Consider the following 25,989-nt stretch of genomic DNA (forward strand, 5'->3'; position numbering starts at 1 on the left):
TTCTGTTTGTTTTTCCTATTTGTGAAATCACGGTAAGTATACTTAAGGAGCACATTAAAACTTACAAATTGTTATTAAGAATGGTGTGTGTGAGTGAAGTTTCCTCAATTCATTTGTTTTCAGCTTCTTTCTGCTGTCAATTGCTGGCTTAAGTGCATGTTACTGGAACCTTACAATCAGACAGATCACCCTGATTGCAAGTCTCGCCCTGATAGTGGTCTTTCTGGTATTACCGAACTTGATCCTGGTTATATAACAGGTCTGTCTTGTATATCTCTATGCTTTTGTAACCAATTTGTTGTAGTTTTTTGTGTTTTATATTTCTGAGAATGCACTCTTTTATTGACAGGACCACTTTCTTCTGTGTGGAAAGAATGGATTAAGTGGTGTATTGAATTTGGCATAGAAGCTAATGCGATAATTGCTGTTCCTTATGACTGGAGATTGGCACCGGCCATGCTTGAAGAACGAGACCTTTACTTTCATAAGCTAAAGTATGTTTACATTTTGTATCTGGTAATCTGTAGGTTAGTGTCAGGAAGTTATTATCTGCTATGATTTAGATAAAAAATTGCTTGTTACAAATTGCATTCAAGATTTGAGGAGGCATTGGTTATAGTATCAAAATATTTTCATCGGCTGTTTAGTACCTTTTGCTGAATGGCCAATTTGTTTCTTCCAACCAACTAATTATCCCGTGCTTAAAGTATTCTTAGACGTCTACTTGATAGTTATACATTTTGCTTTTTTTCCTGTTAAATTTGATGCTTGCATCCAGGCAGACTTCATTGGCAAATAATATATCCATTCTAGCTTTAATGTATGTTTTGAATTTTTAGATAGAATGGCATGAAAGGAAAAGGGTAGGGATGGAGTGGAAAATAGTCACCCCCATGTTTTTGGATGACTAATGAGGGAAGAAAGCAACAATTAGAGAATTGATTTAATTTGTTGGTTACCTTGAGTATATTTTCATTTTTCAAATTGTATTTTTCATTGCAGATTAACATTCGAAACTGCTTTTAAGCTCCGTGGTGGACCCTCTTTAGTTTTTGCCCATTCATTGGGTAATAATGTTTTCCGTTATTTCTTGGAGTGGTTAAAGCTAGAGATTGCACCAAAGCATTATATCCAATGGCTGGATCAACATATTCATGCCTATTTTGCTGTTGGTATGATTGACTTGGGTGAAGTTTCCTTTTAAAGGTATTGCTGATGATAATTTCATATACTGATTATCCTTCTTTGATTGGCTGTCTTAGGAGCTCCCCTTCTTGGCGCAACAGAAACCATTGAAGCAACACTTTCTGGATTCACATTTGGCCTTCCTATTTCCGAGGTTACCTTCTAAACGTTGTAACTTTTCTTTTCTCGGGAATATGCTTTTTTGTCTGTTAATTTATCTAAGCTTAGGCTATGCTATATTAAAGGCCTGTTATTATTTCAAACAACAACCAAGCTTTAGTCCCACTGGGTGGGGTCAGCCTGTTATTATTTCAAACATTGTCATATAATCCTCTGTTGGCTTTTAATCTTCTTGGTCACAGTATCGAGTTGTTAATTTCCAAGTGTTCTCCCTATTGTCATGCTTCTGTGTATTCACCTATATGATGGATGCATTATGTGATAGATTTGGGAAATTGCTGGATGTCATAGAAATAATTTGTAGCAAGGGGAAAACAGTGAAGAAAACTTGTTTCTAGATCAAAATGCTTAATATCATCTCATGCATAAGAAATTGGAAACTAAGAACTTTACTATAGACTGTCAGTAAAGGTGAAATTTTTGAAACACTAAAAAACAAAAGAGAGAAAAAAAGAAAGATGGGTCTGGGAGTATATTTTTTCAACTAAAAACAAATTTTTCATCATAAATTTATGAGAAAATTATGTAATCCTACGTGATTTGTAATCTTCAATTAGAGCGATGCAGAACTCCTAACTCCTGAGCTACTTCTTTTGCTAGTATCCCATCCTTCTCTCTCTACATTATATGCTTGTAAGTCCTTTCTTGCTTGACTCAAATGGAAAACCATTTTAATCCCAAACTGCTTATAGAAGATCTTCCGATGACATGAAATTTATCGAATGGCTATCATGCATACAAAAAAATACTTGTCCAAACAGCTACCTTGACATTACAGAAAATGACAGCATGAGTTTAGTTGTGCATCATGATTGTCAGAAAGTGATTTAATTTTCACCTTGTTATGCCATCATCTCCCGACCTAGATGATAATAGACTCCCAGATCAACACACTGCTATAGCTCAAGAGATGGGTTGATTTGGGCATATGTTCCATGTTACTGTTTCTTATGCAGTTACCTTCCTGTCTTAATACATGCTTATCATAATTTTTTTAAGGTATCAGGGAACAGCTCGATTAATGTTCAACTCTTTTGGTTCATCATTATGGATGATGCCCTTTTCCAAGTACTGTAGAGCAGATGATAAATATTGGAAGCATTTTTCTGCGGAAAAGCATGCAAGTCACCATAAATATCGCTGTGATGAGCGGGAGCTTCAGTCGAACTTCTCTGGATGGCCAACAAATGTAATCAACATTGAAATTCCCACAACTCGCGGTAAGATTGGGGATTTGTATGCATGTTTTATTGGGCTATCTCGTTATGGTGCTTATGGTCGCCAACTGCCTACTGTATCCTCTGATTGCAGGATTTGACGCATATCCCTCATTTTCAGAAGTAACTCCAGCCAACCTGTCCAGCATGGAATGTGGAATGCCTACTCAGTTATCTTTCACAGCTCGTGAAATATCAGATGGCTCCTTTTTCAAGGCAATTGAAGATTATGACCCAGACAGCAAGAGACTTTTGTATCAGTTAGAAAAGTAAGTGTTACATCAGTAACCATTAGAATATATTTCTCAAGACGTATTTGAGAATTTTACACTGAGGCCAAAAAATGAGACTTTAAAATCAAAGCTTAATTTTTTTCTTATGTAACACAAAGAATGGTCATCCAGTTACCATCTAATTGAATCTTGATTGTTTATAGATAGGTTAAATTCGCTTTTATAGCAATAAAAACTTGCATATATCATCATATTGATATTACGATAAACAGATTAAATATTCAACAAAAGGGGAATCATCTGACTGAAAATATGTTCTACAATACTTTTCTTCTGACAGTGGAACATGCAACCAAAAGAAAATGTTTTAACTTATCAACTTATAAATCAGCAGTGCTATTTTGTGTGAAAACTTCATTCCTCAAATTTTGCTTGAAACGGCACTGCCTCTTTTGTTATTTGACATTCGTGAGCTGTTTCACAAAAATTTCTTCATAGTATGAAGCATTTCTGTACATAAACATGGTTACAACTATGTGCTTTAACAAGGAAGTGTGGATAGGATACTTTTATTTACACGGAATTTATCATCATCACAAAGAAACAGATGCAACTTGAAAATATTTTCCACCAGCTATCATGAAATATAGATCTTGATCTGTTCGTTTTCTAAGAGTGAGTTTCTCTTTCTGTTTTATGTACTTTTTTCTTGAACATTCTTTTACTAGTCAGCCAGTTTATGATTGTTATTTGTAATTCTATTATCTAATAGGCATATGCTTGAATGCTTTGCTGTTTCAGATCATATCTTGGTGATCCTATTCTTAATCCATTAACACCTTGGGACAGGCCACCAATAAAGAATGTCTTCTGCATTTATGGCACTGATTCAAAGACTAAGGTATAGTTTTTATCAATAAGTGAAATGCTTTACAAAACTGCAAACTAAGTAATTCCATTGAAGTAACTTTTAGTTTGCATATAGTTTTTTCTTCTTATGTTATATGAGATTGAATGTCGGGTTATAAAACGTTAACAAAAGAATAAACTCAATGTACCAGATATGAGAATGTTAGACAATATAGGATTAAGAATATATTAGGGAGAAAATTGTGGTAGCTCCTATTGTAGAAAAGATACTAGAATCCCACCTTAAGTGATTTGGGCATGTGTGGAGGAGACTATTAGAAGCCCCAATAAAGAGAGTAGATCAAATGAAGTTTAGTCCAATTTCAGAGGCAGAGGGAGGTCAAGAAAAATGATAGGCAGAACAATTAGGAAAAATTTAGAGATCGACGATTCAATGCTTTGACAATGGACATTATTTATGATAGAACATTATGGTGTTATTCAATCCATATAGTCGACCTGCCTAGTAGGACTAAGACTTGGTTGTTGTTTTTATGGTATAGTTTCTTCTTCTTCTTCTTCTTCTTCTTCTAAATCTGAAATTGTGAATCTGGAAATGTTGAAACTCCTGCATTAGCTTTATTGTATATTTACACCCCTTTGTGTAGTTTGTTTGAGTTGCTGCATCTGACACAGTTATGTTTTAGTTTGCCACACTGCTATCATTTTAGATTATTTTTTTGAAGTGGCAAATTGGGCCGATATATATGGTGCACCTGCATGCTTAAAAAAGCCAGATATGTTTCATTTTGAAAGTTGTGAACCCAATCTTTTAGTTATATGGTATATCTCTCTATTTGTTTAAGTCACAAGTACCAGTAGATTTTGTGATTTTATCTTATACTCCTCAGCATATTTGTTTGCAATCAATGTTGGCTTCTATTATGATAGTGTAGTTAAGTTAGGTTGTGCCACACTGTATCACTGCCACTGCTGAGTCAGCAGAGGTAGTTATAATATCGTTGAGAAGCTACAGCTGTATCAGCTACCTGGCTCTAAGCCAGTAATGTATAAATATCTCATTGCATTGTAATTCTATTCAGTTGAATGTATCAGATATTCCAGATTGGTTCTCTTTCTCTCCCACTGCTCTCTATATCTCTCTCTAGTTTCTGTTCTCTTGTATCTTCTCACTCTTCGTCAGTTCCATAGCATTTCATATTTCAAAACATTCAGTGTTTGCTTACCTGTGATATATATTCTGGACTTTGTTTTTTTTTTGAGCTCATTGTTAAATAATTTCTAGTCATATAGGGGTGACGTTAATTTGCTAGTATTTTAATAAATTTCAGTTCTCAAATATAAACTAATTGTAATTTTATTTAGCTTCGTAAATGGTGTCAAATTCTTTATACATTTAATATCCTTCCTGAGGTGTCAACATTTACCCGTATCTCATGACTCTTCATACAGAGTAAATGTTTGGAGAGTCTGTTGATCAGAAATTGTCATTGAGAATGACATTTTGGCATTTTCATTGTCAAAAAACAGGTTGGTTACTACTTTGCTCCTAGCGGCAAGCCTTACCCTGACAACTGGATCATTACAGATGTCATTTATGAGCTGGAAGGATCTCTAATGTCAAGGTAAATGCAGGTCCTTCAAGTGTGATGATTTTTCTTATAGTTGTAAATGGTTTGGAACTGTATTCTATTTCTCTCATTTTCTATTTCTACTTCAAGGAGCATGCCGTGTTGGGTGAAGTTATAATTTTCTCTCTCTGCTGAACCTTATATTTGTGTTCATCTGTTTTTTGGGACCTGGAAGACTATCATCTCTTCCTTTCTGAATGTTCTAGTTCTTCTGTATTTTCTTTCACTTCATTCTCTTGTGTTTTGTCATTGCTTTGTTATGTATCATCTCATTAATAAATCACAATTTTCTCATGCGTCATGGGGACGAGGGTGGGGAAAGGTTTGTTAGTCAATTTTAATGGCATTAATCTTGCAAATTAAAATTATCTTTCATGAAGGAATGTGTATAATGGTGAAACAGATGTTCCTACTAAAGGCCTTTTTGTATGTTGTTCTGGATGTTCTACTTAAAAATGTTGAAGTGTTTTAGTATGAACTGTCAGGTCAGGGAATCTGGTTGAAGGGAACCCTGGAGCCACAAGTGGAGATGAGACGGTTAGCTTAAATTATGTTTCCTTTGCCGTGGTTGTGAATTATGTAGGAAGGCGTAATAATATTGACTGTCAAGCTTTAGTGCTTGAATTGGTTTTGGAATCGTAAGCATAACATCTAGATTCACAGTTGGGTTCCAATAAAATCAACCATTTACAGGTACCATACCACTCCCTTGCCTGGTGCAAGAACTGGCTTGGACCAAAGGTGAACATAACAAGAGCTCCTCAGGTAATTCTGTCTGAAAATTATGTGAGTTATGTTTGACTATTATTTTAATATGAAATTAAGTGTGGTTTTAGGTTTTTTCTACGGTTATGTTTAGGGATCCAGTTACATCATTGCAAATGCGTGTTATTAGATGATTAGTTTGCTGGGACTCACAGGGTTGTATTATCCATTTGGACGGATGGGACTTACCATGAATTCTACTTCTAAGCCCATAAGAAGTGTTTGCTGAAAATGAATGATAATAAGGAAAAGAACATGGGGTTTGTCCCCACTTTTAGACCCTGTGCATCTCTGTGAAACAACTTTCCATCTAGAACCTGTTAGTTCTCTACTTAGATATAGATAAAGACCGCTGACATTGTTATCCGTGCTCTCAGCCATTTGTTTCAGTTTCTTATTTAATAATATCCTGCAATAGACATCTCAAATTGGAAGCTATTAAGTTTCAGTGATGCATTTTGATTTAGAGAAAAGTTAAACTTCCAGTTTTGATATTTCTGGTTTTCATGCTTTTTACCCTTTTCTTATCTTCATTGTGTTGTTCTCGTGCAATTTGATAATTGCATGAAAATCATTATATCTACTTTGGTGTGGCTTATCAGGTAGAGCATGATGGTACAGATGTTCAGATTAAATTGAATGTGGAACATCAACGCCATGAAGATGTTGTTCCAAACATGACAAAGTCACCTAAGGTTAAGTACATAACATATTATGAAGATTCTGAAAGTCTTCCTGGAAAGAGGACAGCTGTTTGGGAGCTTGATAAAGGTGCATGCCTTGTCCTTGCAGTTTTCATGAACTAATTAATGCTTTTATTTAGGGCTAAAATAACGCCAACTACATTATTACTGGCAAAGTTAATCAGTGTACATAAGCATCTTGTTGATTTTTCTGACTGGATCTTGAAGCCAATACTCAAAATTTACCAACACTTGAAAATTTATCTGTTTAGAAAAAGATCAGGGTTTCAAAGCATGAAACAAATATCAGGCCACAGACTAATTTTAATCAAAAGTTAAGCATTAGCCAGGAAAGAGTTATTTACCCGCATGTGTACAACTTATTAGTTTTATAATGAACCATCCAACAAATTTGTCTTATTGATTACAAGTTTACAACCTTTTGTGGATGAGCAAGAATTATGGTCACAAAATATGCAAGTCTTATACAACAAAACAATTGACTATATGGATACATACAAGTAAATTGACACAATAATTGTGTAGCAAATCACAGGAATATTGTCAGATCACCAGTGCTAATGAGAGAGTTATGGCTTGAGATGTGGCATGATATCCATCCTGATGCAAAATCAAAATTTGTCATGAAAGGTATTACATACTACATTTATAAACAGCTTTCAACAATTCAGCTGGAAATCCCCTCCACTTATTTTGTGCAATTACAGCTAAGCGTGGACCTTTAAGAGATGATGACTGTTATTGGGATTATGGGAAAGCTCGCTGTGCATGGCCAGAGTACTGTGAATATAGGTTATTTTCTTTCTCCTGTATTTATGATTTGATTTACTCTTGGGGGGATTATCATGTAGGAAACCTCAGCACAAATATTTCCAATTTAGGAAGAATTAACCAAATTATGAAATAATGTAATTCACGTTCACAGGAATGTTTTGAGACCATAATAGTTAACTGAGCTTAGTTAACCATAAATCTCGACATTCGTTAAATTTTATGTATTTTGAAATTTGTTTTGTTTGACAAGACTTCCTAACTTCGAATTCTCCCTAACATTTTTATCCTTAGTTTACTTGTTTCTTGATTGAATTCGTTTAACATTTCAGATTTATCATAATGCAGGTATGCTTTTGGTGATGTTCACCTGGGACAAAGCTGCAGGTTGAGAAATACTTCATTTGATCAGTTGTTACATTATTTGTAAATAGTAAGTCACGTTTTATTGCCTTCCTTTTGATTGTCTTACTCTATTTAGATTTATCAATGCTCTGCCATATGACTTTAAGTTTTGGCTTTGATACACCAGGTGACATTTGGTATTTCTATGCGTAAGTTATAGAATCATTCATAGATGACATGCATTTGGAAATCTAAAACCGTGTTTATATATATATATGTATATATTAGTTGTGTTTTTATGATGTTATGATACTGATAAGCTTTCAGTTTTGTTATCCCAGGTGTTGGTGGGATTATTGCTACGAACTTTACACTTGTAGATGAAACACTACATGTGAATATCAGAATTACTCGTCCATGTAACTGAATTTTGGAGTTTTGATCATTCTTCCGCATTGTAAGTGCCAATGTACAAGCAAGTTCTTTGCTTGTTTGGAATTTTGATATATGGCTTGGGCCAGATCTTAGTGAATGTTGTACTCTACTCTTACTATAGCTGCAGGAACCTCTCCGATATGCTACTGGTGGCATCTGATGTGCATCTTCACAAGCTCAACAAAACTGGATTCAGGTTATTGCCTTATTGTTTGTTGAAACATTATTTATATTGCTGGTTACACCGTTTTACCGTCCACAAGAAATAACATGCCAGAATTATGGTGATTCTGTACATTTATATTGGCCAATTCAGTATACAGTTTTGTTAATCTAGGAAGCGTCTATAGTGATTGTATAACTGACTGTTTAAAAAATGTTACATAGATAACAATAGTGAAGCTGAAACCTTTGCTCTCTGCTTTCAGAACAGAGACATTTTTGGTCACTAGAAATTGTTGTCCCTGCTTACTTTTCTCCTTAGATTGACACTACAAAGATACACTGAGAAACTTAAGCTGTATCTAAATATGTATAATTTAAAGACTGGATGTTATAAGCTCCTTTCCCCAAGGATTGAAAACAATTTTATGCTTTGATAAGCTCTTGTTTGTTAATAAGAATTTTATCCTTTCTTTTTCACTATTTCGTTTATGGTCCTTTTTCTTCTTAACAAGAGAGTAATAATCTTTTAGAATGGGATAACTTAATCCCTTTCAACCTAGGCATATGGCAAAATTTCCACATTTATAAATCATACCATTTTCTAATATTGACTAGCGTTTAGGAGTTGAACCATTTATATTCAATAACGCCTACACTGTGTTTTTTATACTAATAAATGATGTTTTAGTTTGTATTTAAGTGTTCGGGCTTTGTTAAGCATTTAATTGCTTTATAACTTTCCTATCAAACATACATAGGAAAATGGTTTATGTATCAATAAATAATAACTTTTTACTCTATTACCGTATCATTTACTCTTTATATATTAATCATCATTGATATTTAAAAATAAAAATAATACATATAGATGATGAATGATATATTGATCATGTAAAAGACTTTATAACATAATAATTACTTTATTCTGGTTAATTAAAAATATTCCCTAATTAATTACATATCATAACTCTTTAATTGACATATATGTGTCATAACTTTCCCTCTAATTATTTCATCTATAGATTAAAGCCTTTACTGATTCTCTCATCCAATCAATTAGTTTCATCTTCAATTTTAAGCTTAAGATTTGGAGTTACAGTGCAAATGTCGGTGACATAAGGAACTAGAGTGGACAATATATTGTGGTTCCCAACAAGGTGGGGGAGCTTTTTAACGGTCTCAGGCTTTCGTTTTGGACTGTTAAAGTTGAAAGAAATGGTATTATAAGAGAATAGAATGAAGGCACTTGCCATCTATGCCTTCTCCTCATCCAATAGGAACTAGAGTCACTACGCCATTCTCTTTAAGGAGTTTCCATCCATGTTGTGGTCCACATTCCCATGCTGTAGGAAATGGTCCCATTTTTCTCAAAGATAGAGCATAGTTTGGCTCAAACAAAGACAATAATGTAGCATCATTGTTATGTCACTTTCAACCATTACTTCCCTATGATGACGAATCCAATGCATGTTTAATGTAGTACTTGATTTGCTAACTACCCCATCCACTCCTTTTATCATTTAGAAACAAGGAAAAGAAAATCAGAAAAGGCCCCATCATTAGACTAGGTTTTTCTTTTGTTTATAAACAGTTTTGTACTATGAGGAGTTTGAATGAAAAGGACTACATTTTTTCTTTTAGTGAAATTAGGGCATTGTTTTTTTTTTACACCTAACATAGCTAAAACACAACTATAACATACTTTGGTGACACTATAGATTTGTGATTGGTAACAAAATAAATATATATTAAACAACTAATCATAAGATGATACTAGAAATTTATCTTCTAATCTACACCATCATTATCTTTTTATATCAATTTGTTTAATCTTTTTGTACTATACCCTAAGTCCAACTTCCCTCTTATCTTTAATTGTGAAACAATGTTTTGTTAAATAAAACAAGAGAAAATACTCTATGCATTGACACGAGTTATTTACACTATTAGCACATTATCCATCATTCATGTATTAATTATCACCGTCTTTTCAATATAAATAAAAATAATGTATTGATTATATAAAAACTTGAAATTAAGAATACATACTCACAAACTTCTTTTTTAATTCTTTGTCTAACTAATTTTTTGGAATTTAAGAACTTTGTGAGTAAAACTTATATTGACGCATGCACCTACGTAAGCACAACCAATTAAGAATTGAGATGTACTTTTGTTGCATTCTTTAATTATTATTTTAATGTCTATTCTAGTTGATTGTGCCTACATACTCATGTGCCTACATACTCATGTGCCTAACAACACAAGTTTTACTTCTTGTTCACTAACTTCTGTAAGTTATTACTATGTGCTTATGAGTTTTTCATTCAACTTTTAACGCAAGTATGCTATGTATTTAATCAATCATGAGAAACATGAAAATTTCAAGAAAAGAATGAACATGTGTTGTTTGCACTATACAATATTACATGTGTTACAGAAGTTGCCATACACCTCCTACAATATTGACTTTGGTTTGAGGAAGTAGGGAACACGTTTAAAGAGAAAATTCAAACAAGTCACTAATTTGAAATAGTATGGGTTGAACATTTCTGTTCTAAAGCACTAATCTTAGTCTAATTTATTGTGTATTGAACAAATATCATATAGTATGCTTTTTTTTTTTTGCACTAACCACTAATGATAGGAAGTTGGAAATTTAACCCCTTGAAAATGATTTAGAAGGCTTACTCATGCACCTTCAATATATGGTTAAGAACAACTAAAGATACTTTTTTATTGAAACACCAAAAAAAAGGACAACCTAGTGTACAAAACTATCATTTAGTGGGGTCTGAGGAGGATAGATGTACACAGTCTTACCCCACAATTGGAGATGTCATTTCTAGGATTTGAACCCATTGACCTCATAATTGCTAAGAAACAACCTTAAGATTGTACCAAACTCACCCTCTAATATATTATATTTTAATTTATCAAATAAATCATTTTTCATTATTTTGGTATGCAACAAGGGTCCTTCCTACACATGAAACTGATGAAAGATGAGCATGTGAAAGTAAGAGTCATTTTAGGATAGCACACAATTTTCAGCACACTTTATTTTCCTTTTTCCCAATTTGCAAATCACACAGAAACAATGATAGTATGAAGTTGATTTTTGTTGGAGCAGAATGTGCCATGTGAAAGTAAGAATGTTGAAGAACACATGAAAACTATACAAAAAACACATTCTAGATGAAAAATGGTATGAAAAGAATGTTGAAAAATGTATTGGTAGAGTTTTTCTATGGAACATACCAGCATATGTAAGATGGCAACACAAAAAGTATACAAAGCTGCTTGTGGTATCAGTCATCTGAAAGGTTCAACTGGTGCCGATTCTTGGAGTATGTTAGCTGCCTGAAAACATTCTGTGGCGTCTAATATTGTACCATTAGTCTTGTGGAAAATGCCAAGATTATACCAAGCAGAAGCGTTTAATCTGTCATGTCGTAGTGCATCCATCAGAAAGCTTCTGATAGCAGGATCGGATTCGTTGCCGCGTCTAAGAACAACAGCGGTTGAGATCAAGCTAGGGACATGTCCTGGCTCAATGTCCAAAGCATTGCGAAAAGCTTGTAGAGCGTCTTTGTCAAGGCCCTTTGCTTCGTACATTGTACCTACGAAATCGAACAATAAAGAACAAAACCTATTATATGCAAATCTATAAAGTAACTCAAATAGATAGTTTACTGCTAGTTCTACAATAATTTCTCCGAAGATCTTACACCTTTGTCAAATTTACATGCAAACATCCCATTCACAAATTTGAGTAACCCATGCTTCCAAAATCAAACAATGTATTGTAGGTGACACTGATCTAACCCAATGAATATGATGAACGGGTGAGATCGTTATAACTCAATTAATGAATTTATATCAGGTTTTGGTTCAAAAACACACTCTAACATTAAACGCCATCAATTCAAAGTTGAAACATCAATATGTTAGAAAAACCTAGGAGCATGTTTTCTGCACTTTTTTTCAAGAGGTCAGGTTGCAATTTAATCGAAAAATTAGAGAGCAAATAAGAGCTAAGCCCTACTAACACAATAGTGCAGCAGATTATGATGACAGAGAGAGTAGCGATCAGTAGCAACTCCAGATCAATCGATAGGGATCTAATTCACTCTCTCCCCCTCTCTCGAATGATTATAATCATTTAACGTCATTTCCAAAAACCATAAAACTGAAATATAAATCATATTTAGTTACCTATTGCATGACATCTAGAAGCAGAGTATAGCTTGATGGCCTTCGATTTTGAAAGACACGCCTCTGCATCGTGCCAACATGACACACTTATGTATAGATAAGCAAGATCATGCAATACTTCCACTTCCAACTTCCTGGTGCGATCTCGGTAGTCCTGTTACATAAAGTATATAAAAAGGGTAAGCAGGTAACATCTAAAAGCAGTGTCTCTTCTGAAATGCATTTCTTACACAACTTAAAAATTGGAAGAAAAAAATATATAACTGCTTGTGCGTTCAAGATACAAACCGCATAAACTTCCAACATTATTCTGTGGACCACATTCATTCACCGTACATGCTCGAGCATTCGAAACACACGAAAAACAGCCACTTCCTAAAAGATTGCATCTAAAGTACGTGCCTATAATGTTTAGCCATCCAACTACAGAACCCATTCTTTAGGCCTGATTCCTTTAAAAGGCATATCAATAATATGGTTAGCCCAACAACAACAACCAAGCCTTAATCCCACTACGTGGGGTCGGCTACATGGATTGAACGACACCATAATGCTTAGCCTAATTGACATAAAAAGTTAAAGAAAGGTTTCTATACCATTCATTTGGTCCGAAACAAATAACTAATGAGCACCTGCTCTTATAAATGCTTCGGTTTGTCGAACATATGGCTTTAATCATCTATATAATCTAATACTTCTCCTAGGTGTGTTGAATACAACATGTGGACTGCTTGGTCCAAAATGCGGAGAAATACACAATAGTAGATTTGAACTTATGACTTTCCCTTATGACATCATAATAATATACCGACTCTTCAAGAGCTTAAATTCATAAGAACGCCTATGCAAACCCAAAATCGACAATTATTTTCACTAAATGATCTCTTGTTGGAAGAAATGGTATCTAGTATAAATAAACTTTCATTTAGAAATGTGATAACAAAAAGGAGAATGATAAAAATACTACACAGTCAAACTCTAAAGGAGAATAAATAATTCTCAAACTAAGGCCAATCGTACAGATCGATTATGTGAACCCATCTGTAGCGTGTCTCTAAAGTTATATCATGCTTTAAAAAGTTTCATTGTTCTCCTCTCGGTACATCCAAAGGAAATCTTTGGATTCTGCTTTTTTCTTTTCAAGATATGCATTCATGTTAAACTGAATTAATAATGACCCTGCCTTCACTAATCCTACCATTATATTCCTATCAATACGATCAGGTAAAAACCAGCCGGGCACTACCTTTCACCCGCAATTACAAACACATAATCATAAATGTCAGCAATGTGTAAGTTCCACATGTTTAAGGGAGACAACATTCAAAAAATTATGTTAAAGTAATCACAAGAATGAAGGCCTCTGATTCAGAAGTATAAATCAACAAGAATTATGATCAACAAACCTTATATAGATCCTTCCTTGAGCCAATAGTTTGTCTCTGAACTTTAAGAATACCGAAAAGCCGACTATATATCTTTTGGGCACTCCTTAACTGGCCCTGTGCAATTTTCATTTTAGCTTTTGTTCGCAACAAATCACCTTGATCCCATATCCCAGTCTGATCCAAAGCAGCATCGACAATAGACTCGGCATCCAAAAACTGCTTTTGAGCTGATAATATCCGGGCTAGCAATAACCACCCTTTAACATTAGACTCAGCTTCCAGTTCTAGGAAGCATTCTGCATAGTGAAGAGCAGCATCGAACTTCCTATGTTCGGCATATTCTAAACTGAGATAGTATAGTACACGGGGGTCTCTCATTCTGGTCATTCTGCTCGCAGTTACCAGGGAATGAAGTGCCTCAGATTGTTTCTCGAACCTCTCAGAATTAGGAATAGCCAATTTTGAGTGAGCTGAAAGTGAAACACCAAGGAAGCAATGGGCAAGTGTTTCCAATTGATCACATTTTCCATTCAAGTTCTCAAGCAATCTGCGAGCAAAGCTTATTCCATCTTTGGCGAGATTAGGATTCTCGCAACAAATCTTAGAAGCCATCAACAAAGCTGGAACATGTTTTGGGTCTTCTGTGCTACTTAACAATTTCCTAAGAAGATCCAGTGCTACCAAATCCTTACCCGCTCCATGGTAACAAAGAGCAAGGACATGGCACCTCTCTCTCCGGTTAACAGTCCCAGGGAGCAATTCTTTCCATTGATCGGCTAAAGCTGTCAAATCCCCCGAAACCGATAGAGCAAATGAAAGATGATCCATAATTGAAGGATCCCACTCAATTTTCTTTAGAGAAACTTGTCGAAGCAAAATCATTAAAATAAGTATAGCCTCTTCCATGTTGTTTATAGGTGCAAATGAGTTCTCCCTTTGGTAACGTAGATTCGGGGGTACTGATTCCGCTCCACTATATAGTAGAAAAACAACAAATTCTTTCTGAATCTTTGTTCTGGTCTCTACACCAAGACTCCATTTATGAAGGATTGCCCGCCGGTAAGACAAAACAACTTCTCGTGGACAGTCGGCAAGTTTCCATAGTTCTGGAAGTAGCTCAACTGCGTTGCTCAAAGTTGCCTGCAAATTACAGTCAGCACCGAAGTTTTCAGGCAATCCTTCAGGTAATGAAGACTCAACTATGTCCAGAATAACTTTACAAGATTGGGCAGCTTCTGCAAGAATGATTGAAATTATATATTAGATAACATTTTGGCTTTTCATATAGCTCAAAATTTTCTTTTTTAAAACCGCAGTTAAAACGGACACTTGTCTTTCATGAAATTACATAATTCCCTTCAAAATGTGTTGTGAATCATAGTAGTTAAGATCGCGATTTAACTTGTAGGATCGGTAGATCTTACGAATTTTCAAGAGCTAGTGAGTCGCGTGCCTACTCTGAATGCGATCTCACCACTTCCGGTGAGATCGCCGGGGAAGATCGTAGGATCGTAAAATCGCTCTCTCATTGTGATTTTCTGGTTTTATGGCAAAAACCCTAAATTGCAAAATCTCCACATTCTAAACCTGTATAGAAGGGGAAACCCATGGCCGAATTTAATTTTTTCGGGGTGTTTGACCAAAATTATACAAGGGATAATATGTAACAGCAGAAGCAGAGAATATGGTGTTAAAGTGAATCAAGAAACTGGCATTTCTCCAATGAAGCAAAAGCATAAACAAAGAATAAAATTCAAGTCAAACAATCACTTACACAGAAAATAAAAATATGCAATGAAATTTCATAAGTTACTGCTAAGTTAAAAACCAAAGAGCAAATCTATGAGTGAAACAACTAGAGAAGGTACCTTTAAACCTTCCAAGAACCTGTAAACATTTTGCTTTTACAAAAAATGCTTCGAACAGTAAGCCAACAACATGTATGGACATTGGCGATGCAGCATAATTCCGGGAATGTCTCTTCCGCCGATCTCTGCTTTTGGCAAGGGAAGTTTTTATCTTCAGAGTCAGATCATCTATATCTATTCCCTCAAGAACATGTAAAGCAACTTCAATATTTCCTTTCTGATATTCATCTCTTCCTAACAAGGCTCTAGCTTCCTGCAGATTACAGGCATACTATTCTTTAAACAGATTACGCGCAGATTACGTCAAGTCCAATAAATAGATAATCGAACAACTACATGCAAGAGCCGTGATCTGAAAGAAACGACGACTTTGATCGATTACATAATAAAGTGACGAAAGTTAATATGCTAAAATGAGTATTTGGGTATACACAAGCATACATATGATTAGGCTGTCTCTCCAGAGTAAGTAGAAAGAGTGAACCATTTGAGACTGAATCATATAGCACAGGGTTGACATGAATACATGTGAGACTAAACCACACATTCACTAACATTTTTCTCTACTCTACCAAGAAACACGCGATACATTGATATTCACGTAAAAGGGCCGCCAGCGCACGAGGCTCCCACCCAATTGGCCTGGGGCGTAGGGATGTTATAGATATTCATATATTGATCAAATATTGTCCTGATAACATTCTTGTGGTGGATATTATATCATCATCAACATCACATAGTAAAGTCAAAATGTCGAGTATAACAACAAGCTTCCACTTAGCAGGGTCTGGAGGGGTACATATAAGCAGTCATACCCCGTCGTCTGCTAACGGATAGGTTGTTTTTTTCAGGATTTGAACCTGTGACCTCGTGTTACTACCCTTATCATTACGCCAACCTCATCCTAAAAAAACATCAATCCGAGTATAACATCAAACCGGAAAAAAACATGAAATTACAAAGAAACCAACCAACCTGGTTATTGAAGGCAGAGGATTGTGAGGAAGCAACCAATTCAATTGGAGAACAAAGACACTTTCTCATTTTCTCTTCCCTCAAAAACCAATCACCACTATCATATATCAATAATCAATAACAAATCAAATTCAAACCACAATCATTCAACAATAATAATAATTAACATACCTGAATAATTTTTTCACTTACTATAACTTCATCCAATATTTACTAAAATTTAAAATCACAATCACCAAAAGATTAATTTTTTTTTTTTGAAAAATCACTTTCAGCGATATAAACAGTACAAATTATATTAAAATTAGTAATAAAACAACAAGATATGATGTAACAGTCACAAATAGTATTGAATGAGTAATGAATGAAATTGAAAATAAAATAAGGAAAAATATTATGATTTGAAAATTGAAAAGAAAGGAATGAAATAAAGGTTTGAAATGCTTTGTGTCAATTCCTTTCTTTCTTAAACTTTTACTTTTTAATTAATTACTTGATTTGTATGAGAAAGCATTTGTATTTAGGAAAAAGAGAGAAGAAATGGAATCTCATGACAAATGTTTGTTTCATAGTGGGTCCATATTCACTTTCATTCTTCTCTTACATTCCATTACTTGTTATCAGGAATCGAACATTTCACTTTTTTGAATCGAAAATTAAGTCTGTTTATGAGAGGATTTTAAATAGAAAATAAAGACTTGAAATACATTGTGATTCTGATTTTTTATTTATTTATTTCCTTAAAAAACTAAGACAAATCTTAAAGAGCACACTTCTTAGCATGGTGAAAATGGATTGGTTTGCATATTTTCAACAATTCTAGTTTCTAATACATTTGTTTTTTTGTATTACCAAATATATCTCTTACGGAGTAAGTAATTAATCTTTTTCAGAATGCGTGACTGTCAATTGTAACAAGTGTCACTTCCATGAATTCAATCATTGACCTTTTGCTCATCCCGAGAATCTAGCAAAACCTTACATCACTAAAACAACGTATTGTTAGATAAAAAACCTGACCCCATAGTGATTGTTTTACAATTTAACTATTCAAGTATCATCTTAAGTGTTTATTATTTTATAGTTAGGAAGGTATACTAATAAAAGATTATTAATAAGTGAAGTCAAATATATTTTTAATAGGCAATTATAGACTGCTTTTTGATACAACTTTTATCCTTTCTTGTAGTATGATTTATATAAACTGCCACATTGTGTAAGTCTTTTTTATAATAAGAAGAGTATTCCCTAACTTTTTGGACAAGAAACTAATCATTTTTTGAGGTTCGTGATTGACCCCTTTCAACAAGTGTCGTTCTCAAGAATCGAACCTTTGTCCTTTTGGTTATCATCCTGGGATCTAGCGGGACCTTACACCACTAGACAAACACCTTGTTGGTTGCCACATTGTATAAGTTGAAACAATAGTTGTAAGAAGTTTATATTGCCATGTCTAAAAATATTGTATTTAAATGAAAGCAAAGAGATAACTACATAGATATGCATATACATTTTGCATTAAATTCTTACATTGAGATAACAATACAAGTTATTTATTCATATCTTATTGATTATAATACAGTACTTAATCATCCATGTTCTTGTTTTGTTTCTTCAATGATTCTGCAATTTTGCATGCAATACAATATGCAGTGGATTCAATAGTTATCATAGGATTAACACCAATTGCACTAGGTAAAACACTTCCATCACACACAAACAATGCTTTTGCTTCCCAACACTCTCCATTTTCATCAACTGCACCATGTTCTTCATTGCAACTCATTCTACAACTTCCCATTTGATGTGCACTAGTAAGAAAATTCCAATGTTCACCCTTTGATCTTGGACCACCAACTACTGTCACCGTGTCGAGAAACTCTTCTAAAGCAGCCTCGTTGATCCCTCTACATTTGATCCTTTGTCCATCGCTTCTATAAGTTCCGACTTCTTCGGCTCCGGCCGCGACCAAAATTTTTAGTGCTTTCCTTAGTCCAGCTCTTAGATTGTCTTTGTCCACTTGGTCAAGTCTGTATGAGATTCTCCCTTCGGTTTTTACTTTTCCTGATCCTTGGTCTCTCACCAACGCGAAAAGGTTCGCGGTTCTCGCGTATTTCACTAGCCTATCTTTTGCGTCGCGGCCTGAGACCCAAGGAAGTAATGCGGAAAATGATGCAGGTCCTAGAGCGGGTACTTCTATGATGAAGCTTGGTGTGGAATCCTCGGCGAAGACTTTGTGGATTGAAGTTATGATCCCTCCTTCGTAGATGTTACCGGTTATGTTTGTCATGTCTTCAGGAAAGTACCCCCAAGCAAATTGAACGGGGTGGAGATGTAGGTTGCTTCCGATGTTTGGATTTTGCAGTCCACTAGAAATCAGTAGCGGCGGCGTGCAAAGAGAGCCACATGATGAAATAGTCACCTTCGATTCGATTTGGAGTTTCTTTGTTACCTTACTTCTCGAAGTTGCTGAAGCAGTTACTCCTAGGCATTGCTTTGTCTTTAGTCCATTCTTTCGATCTTTCAATATGAACTTCTCAGCTTTGCATCCGGTGATGATAACTGCACCATTTCCAACAGCATCAACCAACCAAGTAGAGTCGGTTCCCTTTTTATCTCCTGTTCTACAACCGTAACAGCATGAACCACAATAGTGATCTTCTGAAGAATTTGTTGCAACTGAATCAACTTTTAAACCGATTTCCTCACACCCTTTACGAAGAATTTGGTTCTGAAAGCTTTCCTTTTTGCATTTCTCTGTCACGCCGATCCTTTTGCATACCGAGTCCATGGCGTATTGATAAGTAGAGCTTCCGAAAAGAGGGAGTTTATATTTTTCAGACCATTCTTTAAGGACAGAATCAGGTGTTCTGATGCATGCAGACCAGTTTATAGCCGAGCCTCCACCAACGGTTGAGGCAGCAAAAATCATAATCTTGCCATCAACGCTCGGCATAATTCCACCCGATTCATATAGTTCATTCATCGATGGGCCTTCGAGCGAAGAATAATCATTTGGAACAAAATACTCTCCTTTCTCTAGGATGATTACTTTCTGACCCGAGTTTGCGAGAATTGCCGCTGCAACTCCTCCACCACAACCAGAACCAACGATGACAACATCACATTTGACCTTGTACATATTCTGCTCTACGTCTTCGGTGACTTCAAGGCCTTTTTCAATAAGGGATTGAATTAAAGTCGAATCAGTTTTATACATAGTCTCTACCACTCCCTTCTGGAGAGGCCTTTCCTCCGGTGCCAACTTTTTCTTGGTGTCCACCCGGTACCCTATTGATTTCCATACAGGATTATGCCCCTTTTCATCAACCTGCAGAAATCGGAGAGAGGTGAAAATGCAAAACAAGAGGGGCAACTAATTCTTGAAAGGAAATTATACAGAAACAAAAACAAATATAGTTAAGCATACCCTCTTAGATTGAGCATTTTTCGAAAATTAGAAAGAATCTACAAACATTTTCAAGCACTAAGAAATCTATTTATGATGATATTCGTCTATGATATATGAAAAATTCAACATCCTCATGTTTGACATGTTAAGACCAACACGGAATCATGCATTTTGAACATATATCATAATCAAATAGACAGATATTGTATGAACAGTTTTTCAAGTCACCGGAAAATCAGAATGTCTTCTTACCAAAAGCCTAGGTGCCCTTTTCTCACATCTCCTATATCAGGAATTGGAAGGCACAATTAGAATATATGCATGCAGAAAATGCGGTCTGACCAACTATAATCCGGTGAAAACTATGCCGATGTAAGGTGATATGTGTGTGTGTCTGTAACTGTGTAACATAATTCATATTCATATTGTAACTATTAACCGATGTTATTCCTTGATAGAATGATAGATATATGTGGAACAATAATCTATGTGACTTCAGCTATATATAGTGAAAACTTGAGAAGGTTGAGAAGCATTACCCTTGAGAAAAAATTATAGAAGGAAAAGAGTTTGATCAGCACAAACACTACGCGCAGAGGTATCAAATGTGTTTCCCTTGTCCATTTCTTGAGAATTTGTTCTCTCTTCTCCAACGAAATCTCCGAGAACTTGTGAACGAAAGGCCACTTCCAATCCAAGCAAATACGTCCACAGAGCAACAATGTCCCTAATCTGAAGGACATAATATACAGAACCCAGCTCAGCACGAGCAATGCTTCGGGACTACCCCTCTTGAACAAGAGCTCTGCAGTCTGATTTTCATTGGAAGAAAGTGAGGAAAAAATGATTTGAAGTATGGAATAGTAAATTATCGAATTAACCAGCGCCCTTAGAAAAATGCTAGCAACACATCCTCATTATGCTTACATAGCAGATAAAAATTATAGAGATGTGATGTGAGTGTAAGTGTGTACGAAACATTGTTGGCGTTGCTCCTTATGCGGGAAACTATACCTATACTCGTATGTGACGTAAAGTATGGTTAACTCAATTCGATAACAGTTACACATGTAACTAATCAGGTTAGGTAGAATCGGTCAGGTTTTGAAAGAAGCGCGCGTGAGAATGACATTGTCAAAGGATGCACAATTAAACGTAGAAAAACTGAAAAGGGGGAGATTAAAAATGATTAGTAATGATTTGAATGAGTTCCGCAATCTCTGCATAGTGAAAAGGTGAAACTTTTCTCTACATGGACACCACGACACTGATACTACGTTGAAGAATTAGATTTCGTGCCCGGGAATAAGGGGAAAGAAAAGACGGTTATAAATTGAGATTATTATCGAAGGATTTAGTATTATATGTGATCAATACGATACAAAAGATAAACTAATAACTCTACTTTATACAAAACTCGGCACCTAATCAAACAGTAAAGTAAATCATGAAATTCATGAAAAATATCAGAATCAATAAATAACTCATAAGAATCCCCTCAACAAGGAATGCAATAAGGATTTGAATTTAGTGACTTAAGAGTTCGCCAACTTTGGCGAGTATGAAGCAATAAGGAATGCAATTAACAAATGTTGAACTCATTTCGACTGAATACACAACCAATCTTGCACACTATCGACCAATCGTAAAACAATCGATTCGGGTATCAATCAATTGACTTTAAAGTCTCAAGAGGCGGCTCAACTAGTAGAGCATCGCGACATAAACCGTGAGTTTTCGGGTTCAAATCCTGATAGCCAATCTTGAACACAATCGACCAATCATAAAACAATTGATTCAGGTACCAATCAGTTGACTTTAAAGTCTCAAGAGGCGGCTCAACTAGTAGAGCAGCGAGACATAAACCATGAGTTTTCGGGTTCAAATCCTGATAGCCGCAAAATTTTCCTCACCCCTCATTGTAAAAAAAAAAACAAAGTTCCTATAAAAAGATTAGTTCAATACTGTTCAATTGTGTTCCAGATTTGATCCAAAGTCATCAAATATCAAAATCACTCAAAAGTCATGATTTTTTTCCTAATACATAACTAGTTGATTAAGAACTATACTTCAAAATCAAAATAACAACTTTTTGAAAACAGATTGTTAAGAAAACAATCACCTCTTCAGGAAATGGGGTCTGAGAACCAGAGATTGTGTAAAATTCTAAAAGGGCATCATGGTCCTCTATGTTGTCCTTGTTTAGGGTACTGTCCAATTGAAGGGAAGGCAAAAGGGTCTCACATATAGCAGCCATTTCATGCATCTGACTTGAAGAAAAACCATGGCTATAACCTTTCTCTCTTTTCCTAACACCTTTCAATAGTGAATGACAACTTTCTCTTCCTTCCATTTCTCTCTCTCTCTCTTCACAAAGACACAAAGAAATGTACTTTCTTTTCTATGATTATGTTGTGCTTGAGTTGCAGTTACAAACTATGTCCTTTATGTAGTGAGTGAATGAGAAAAAGGACAAAAACAACCATGTCAGCATCACAAGTCGAGTAAGCCTTATGAAACACGGATACAGATACGTGTCTTTTGGATACAATATGTATTTGATACATCGACAAACATTTATTTTCTTTCTGAAATATAGGATATAATACGTTTAGGAATACATGTATAAAATAGTAAAAAATACATAAAATATGATAAAATTATAAGTGTAAATTAAAATATCAAAAATAAAAAATATAATAGAAATCGTAAATCATTATCCACCAAAATTTCAAGTACCAAAAGTAGAAAATATAGTAGAATAATTGAAATATATCTTATATTATATTATTTTTGTTAAAAACGTATTAGATACGTATCTACATCTTTATTTTATTTATTTATTTTAATCTTTGGATACTCTACGGATACATATTAATCACGAATCCGTGACGGATATGTGTCCGACACTGATAAATGAGGATGTTCAAAGTATCTTTGCTTCATAGAGTAAGCCTATTAAAATCGAATAAGGATACCATGCGTTACCCAAAAGGCAAGTTTTTATTTTTAATACCAAAAATATAATTTAATGATAAATAAAATAATAAAAATATAATAACGTATTGTCATTTATTATTTGGTAACACTTATCTCTCCAATCTCTCCAATACTAGAGTCCTTAAAACCTATGGACCATTGTACCTGTTTTATAGGTAGCAAATTGAAAGAAGATAGAGAATGGAAATGAAGGTGAACCATAGAAAACCCAGAGAAGAAAAGAAAAGAGATGTGGAAGGGAAAGTGTTATGATAGTGACCCTTATTTTCTATAAATATATTATATTGATTATCTATATAAAAAGATAAATGTAATATTTTAAACAAAAAAAAATGTGATGAACGCAATTAAGTTAAACTTGGAATAATGATGGTGTAATTTACTCTTGATTAATCATATATTTGCTATCATAAATTAATCATTTGATAAATTGTATATAAATTTTGATTATAAAATTACTTTTCTTTATAGTGTATTTAAGCAATATATCTTTAGAATTACATTCCTATAAAATTATGTTCATCACATTTTTTTGTACCATATGTCACTAATAGTAAATTGCATTGATAGTCTTTGGAGTTTAACTTAATTACATTTACTAATTTTTTTTGTTTAAGATATTACACTTATCTCTCATGCAGAAATAATCAATATAATATCTATATAAGATTATAGAAAATTTATGCAGATATAAAAAGAAGAAGAGTAATTAATATAATTTTATTAAAACTCATAATATGATAAGCTATTGATTACAGACATAAACTATTGAGTATAATAATTGATTAAAATTATTATATTAACTTAACGAACATACATCTGCAACATGATTGTCAAAATCATATATGTTAGACTTATAGTACATGTACTTTTGAGTTACTCTCCCAAAAATTTATATCAATAGTCAATATACTTTTATTTCATTTTCATGTAATAAATATGTTTTTATGATACAATATTATGATATTATTTTATCTATACAGTTAATTTTACTTAATAAAATAAATAATTGATTGTTATTATTGTGCTCAACTTACTTCTATTTTAGAGGTTTTTCTAATGTGCATTCAATCACACATTTTGGTTTTTATAAAATGAATAAATTTACATTAGGATTCAATAAGCAAAAAAATATTTATGCGTATGAATTTTACAAATGCACTATTTTCCAATTCAAGCTTACCGTTTTTAAGTTTTTATTGCTGAAACCATTTTTTAGTTTAATAAAATGTGTACTTACTACTTACGCACAAATTAGTGATTGTTAACTATGAAAGAAAAATAGTAAAAATTCAGATTTATCAAATTGATAGTGAAGAGTTTGCTCAAAAACTTTCTATACTACAATCCAAATATTTTTTGTATAATTTAAAAAGAAAAATTATCATTAGACGTTTGGGTAAAATTCATTTACAAATATACGTGCCAAATAAATTTTCAATATAGAACAAAACACCTTTTTTCCCCTATAAAAAACATTTATTTATGAAAGTTTGTAATAAATGAGATGGTTAGCTAGCTAGCCAAACATATACTAGAGTCAACAAGGGTCACATTCTCATTATTGTGCTTCTAGATATACCAACTCATTTTCTACTTATTTGTCTATTTAATTTGAAGAATATATTTATTTATTATTTATTTAGAACTCTAATAATATATTAATTATTATTTTTAAGTATTTTTGTGGTGGTATTCTTTCATCTATGATCAAGGAACTAATTCTTTTTAGAGTGTGTAATTATTTCTTCCAACAAGTGTCACTTCTAGAAATCGAACTATTGACCTTTTAATTTATTAGGGTATTCAATAAGATTTAGATCAATGTCTTGTTGATATTTTTCACCATTTATTATGTAAGTAGTGAAAAATATAATAATTAAATATTTTTTTTTATTAAAATAGAAAATCACTCTCTATGATGATGGTAATGTTTTTCTAAATTATACAATGATTTTGAAACATTGTTTTATGCCAAAAATGTTGTAATGTGCAATATATAAGAATATAAACAATTGGTCTAATGATATAAGACTCAATTAGATTTTTTAGAATGATCAAAATGTTCAATGTTCAATTTATGGAAGTAACACTTATTAGAATGGACAATCACACGTCCGAAATTAATTTCTAAAAAGAGGAGTACAAAAGAATATAAGAATATAACTAGCCCATCATTACTGAATTTAATTTTGATTTTATGCGGAACTGTCTCTCTATTGGCCATTTTGATGCCACGTTCTGTTTCTAGTTTTATTGCACATCATTACAAAGCTCCTTCACTCACGTGTTCAATCATACTTCTATCTCTTTATTTTTATAATAATATTTTTTGGTTTCTTATATGTATTCTCCTGTTGGAAGCAATCTTATCCGATTTATGATGACATGTATACTAACTCTTATTTATGATGACAGCTTTTATTTTAGTTATCTCAATGTATCAAAAGAAGTTAGTATTCAACTCTTGAAAGCAACCTTAATGTAGATCACAACAATATATAAAATAGCAAATAGAACCTATTAGTAATCGACACATACAAATAGTATTAACCAACAAGATGTTGGTTTATTGATGTAAGATTCTGCTGGATCTCTAGGATAATCAAAATATTAAGAATTTAATT

At 33.8% G+C, this 25,989-nt stretch overlaps 3 protein-coding genes across 7 annotated transcripts in view; 1 reads left to right on the forward strand and 2 right to left on the reverse strand.

The window, feature by feature from the left end:
- Nucleotides 1–8,844, forward strand: part of LOC109357297 (phospholipid--sterol O-acyltransferase) — a 9,731-nt gene extending 887 nt beyond the window's left edge. Inside the window, exons 2-17 of one of the 5 annotated variants that reach the window (XR_002108844.1) lie at nt 124–259; nt 350–494; nt 1,003–1,172; nt 1,263–1,339; nt 2,372–2,585; nt 2,677–2,851; nt 3,617–3,716; nt 5,216–5,310; nt 5,802–5,853; nt 6,010–6,081; nt 6,684–6,852; nt 7,311–7,415; nt 7,493–7,577; nt 7,905–7,989; nt 8,243–8,358; nt 8,458–8,844. Coding sequence is in view for 3 of the 5 variants with exons in the window: in XM_019601160.1 (XP_019456705.1) it covers nt 124–259; nt 350–494; nt 1,003–1,172; nt 1,263–1,339; nt 2,372–2,585; nt 2,677–2,851; nt 3,617–3,716; nt 5,216–5,310; nt 5,802–5,853; nt 6,010–6,081; nt 6,684–6,852; nt 7,311–7,415; nt 7,493–7,577; nt 7,905–7,986 (1,677 nt within the window). In the remaining 2 variants the exon portion in view is untranslated. Of the gene's footprint in view, nt 1–123; nt 260–349; nt 495–1,002; nt 1,173–1,262; nt 1,340–2,371; nt 2,586–2,676; nt 2,852–3,616; nt 3,717–5,215; nt 5,311–5,801; nt 5,854–6,009; nt 6,082–6,683; nt 6,853–7,310; nt 7,416–7,492; nt 7,578–7,904; nt 7,990–8,228 lie in introns of those variants that run through there. The other 4 variants (XM_019601161.1, XM_019601160.1, XM_019601159.1 and 1 more) reach the window with 4 other exon arrangements.
- On the reverse strand, nt 11,646–17,136 carry LOC109355775 (tetratricopeptide repeat protein 7A-like). The gene is made up of 5 exons (XM_019598986.1): nt 16,951–17,136; nt 15,976–16,228; nt 14,126–15,342; nt 12,720–12,873; nt 11,646–12,124 (listed from the first exon to the last, which is right to left on the reverse strand). Exons 1-5 carry the CDS (start codon nt 17,017–17,019, stop codon nt 11,817–11,819), a joined length of 2,001 nt encoding a protein of 666 aa, XP_019454531.1. The 5' UTR covers nt 17,020–17,136; the 3' UTR covers nt 11,646–11,816.
- On the reverse strand, nt 18,435–22,790 carry LOC109357174 (long-chain-alcohol oxidase FAO2-like). Its single transcript, XM_019600949.1, has 3 exons — nt 22,485–22,790; nt 20,902–21,174; nt 18,435–20,281 (listed from the first exon to the last, which is right to left on the reverse strand). The coding sequence occupies exons 1-3, from the start codon at nt 22,713–22,715 to the stop codon at nt 18,536–18,538; spliced, it is 2,250 nt and encodes a 749-aa protein (XP_019456494.1). The 5' UTR covers nt 22,716–22,790; the 3' UTR covers nt 18,435–18,535.

This window comes from Lupinus angustifolius, chromosome LG09 (assembly GCF_001865875.1).
Source record: "Lupinus angustifolius cultivar Tanjil chromosome LG09, LupAngTanjil_v1.0, whole genome shotgun sequence".
Lineage (NCBI taxonomy): Eukaryota > Viridiplantae > Streptophyta > Magnoliopsida > Fabales > Fabaceae > Lupinus > Lupinus angustifolius.

Coding starts and splice junctions, on each gene's coding strand:
- LOC109355775 (XM_019598986.1), bottom strand. CDS start 17,019: ATGAGAAAGTGTCTTTGTTCTCCAATTGAATTGGTTGCTTCCTCACAA. Junction 15,343..15,975: donor GGTTCTTGGAAGGTTTAAAG/GTACCTTCTCTA, acceptor TCATTCTTGCAG/AAGCTGCCCAATCTTGTAAA. Junction 12,874..14,125: donor CAAGGAAGGATCTATATAAG/GTTTGTTGATCA, acceptor TTTATGTAACAG/GACTACCGAGATCGCACCAG.
- LOC109357174 (XM_019600949.1), bottom strand. CDS start 22,715: ATGGAAGGAAGAGAAAGTTGTCATTCACTATTGAAAGGTGTTAGGAAA. Junction 21,175..22,484: donor AGACCCCATTTCCTGAAGAG/GTGATTGTTTTC, acceptor AATGAAAATCAG/ACTGCAGAGCTCTTGTTCAA. Junction 20,282..20,901: donor TCTATAATTTTTTCTCAAGG/GTAATGCTTCTC, acceptor CGATTTCTGCAG/GTTGATGAAAAGGGGCATAA.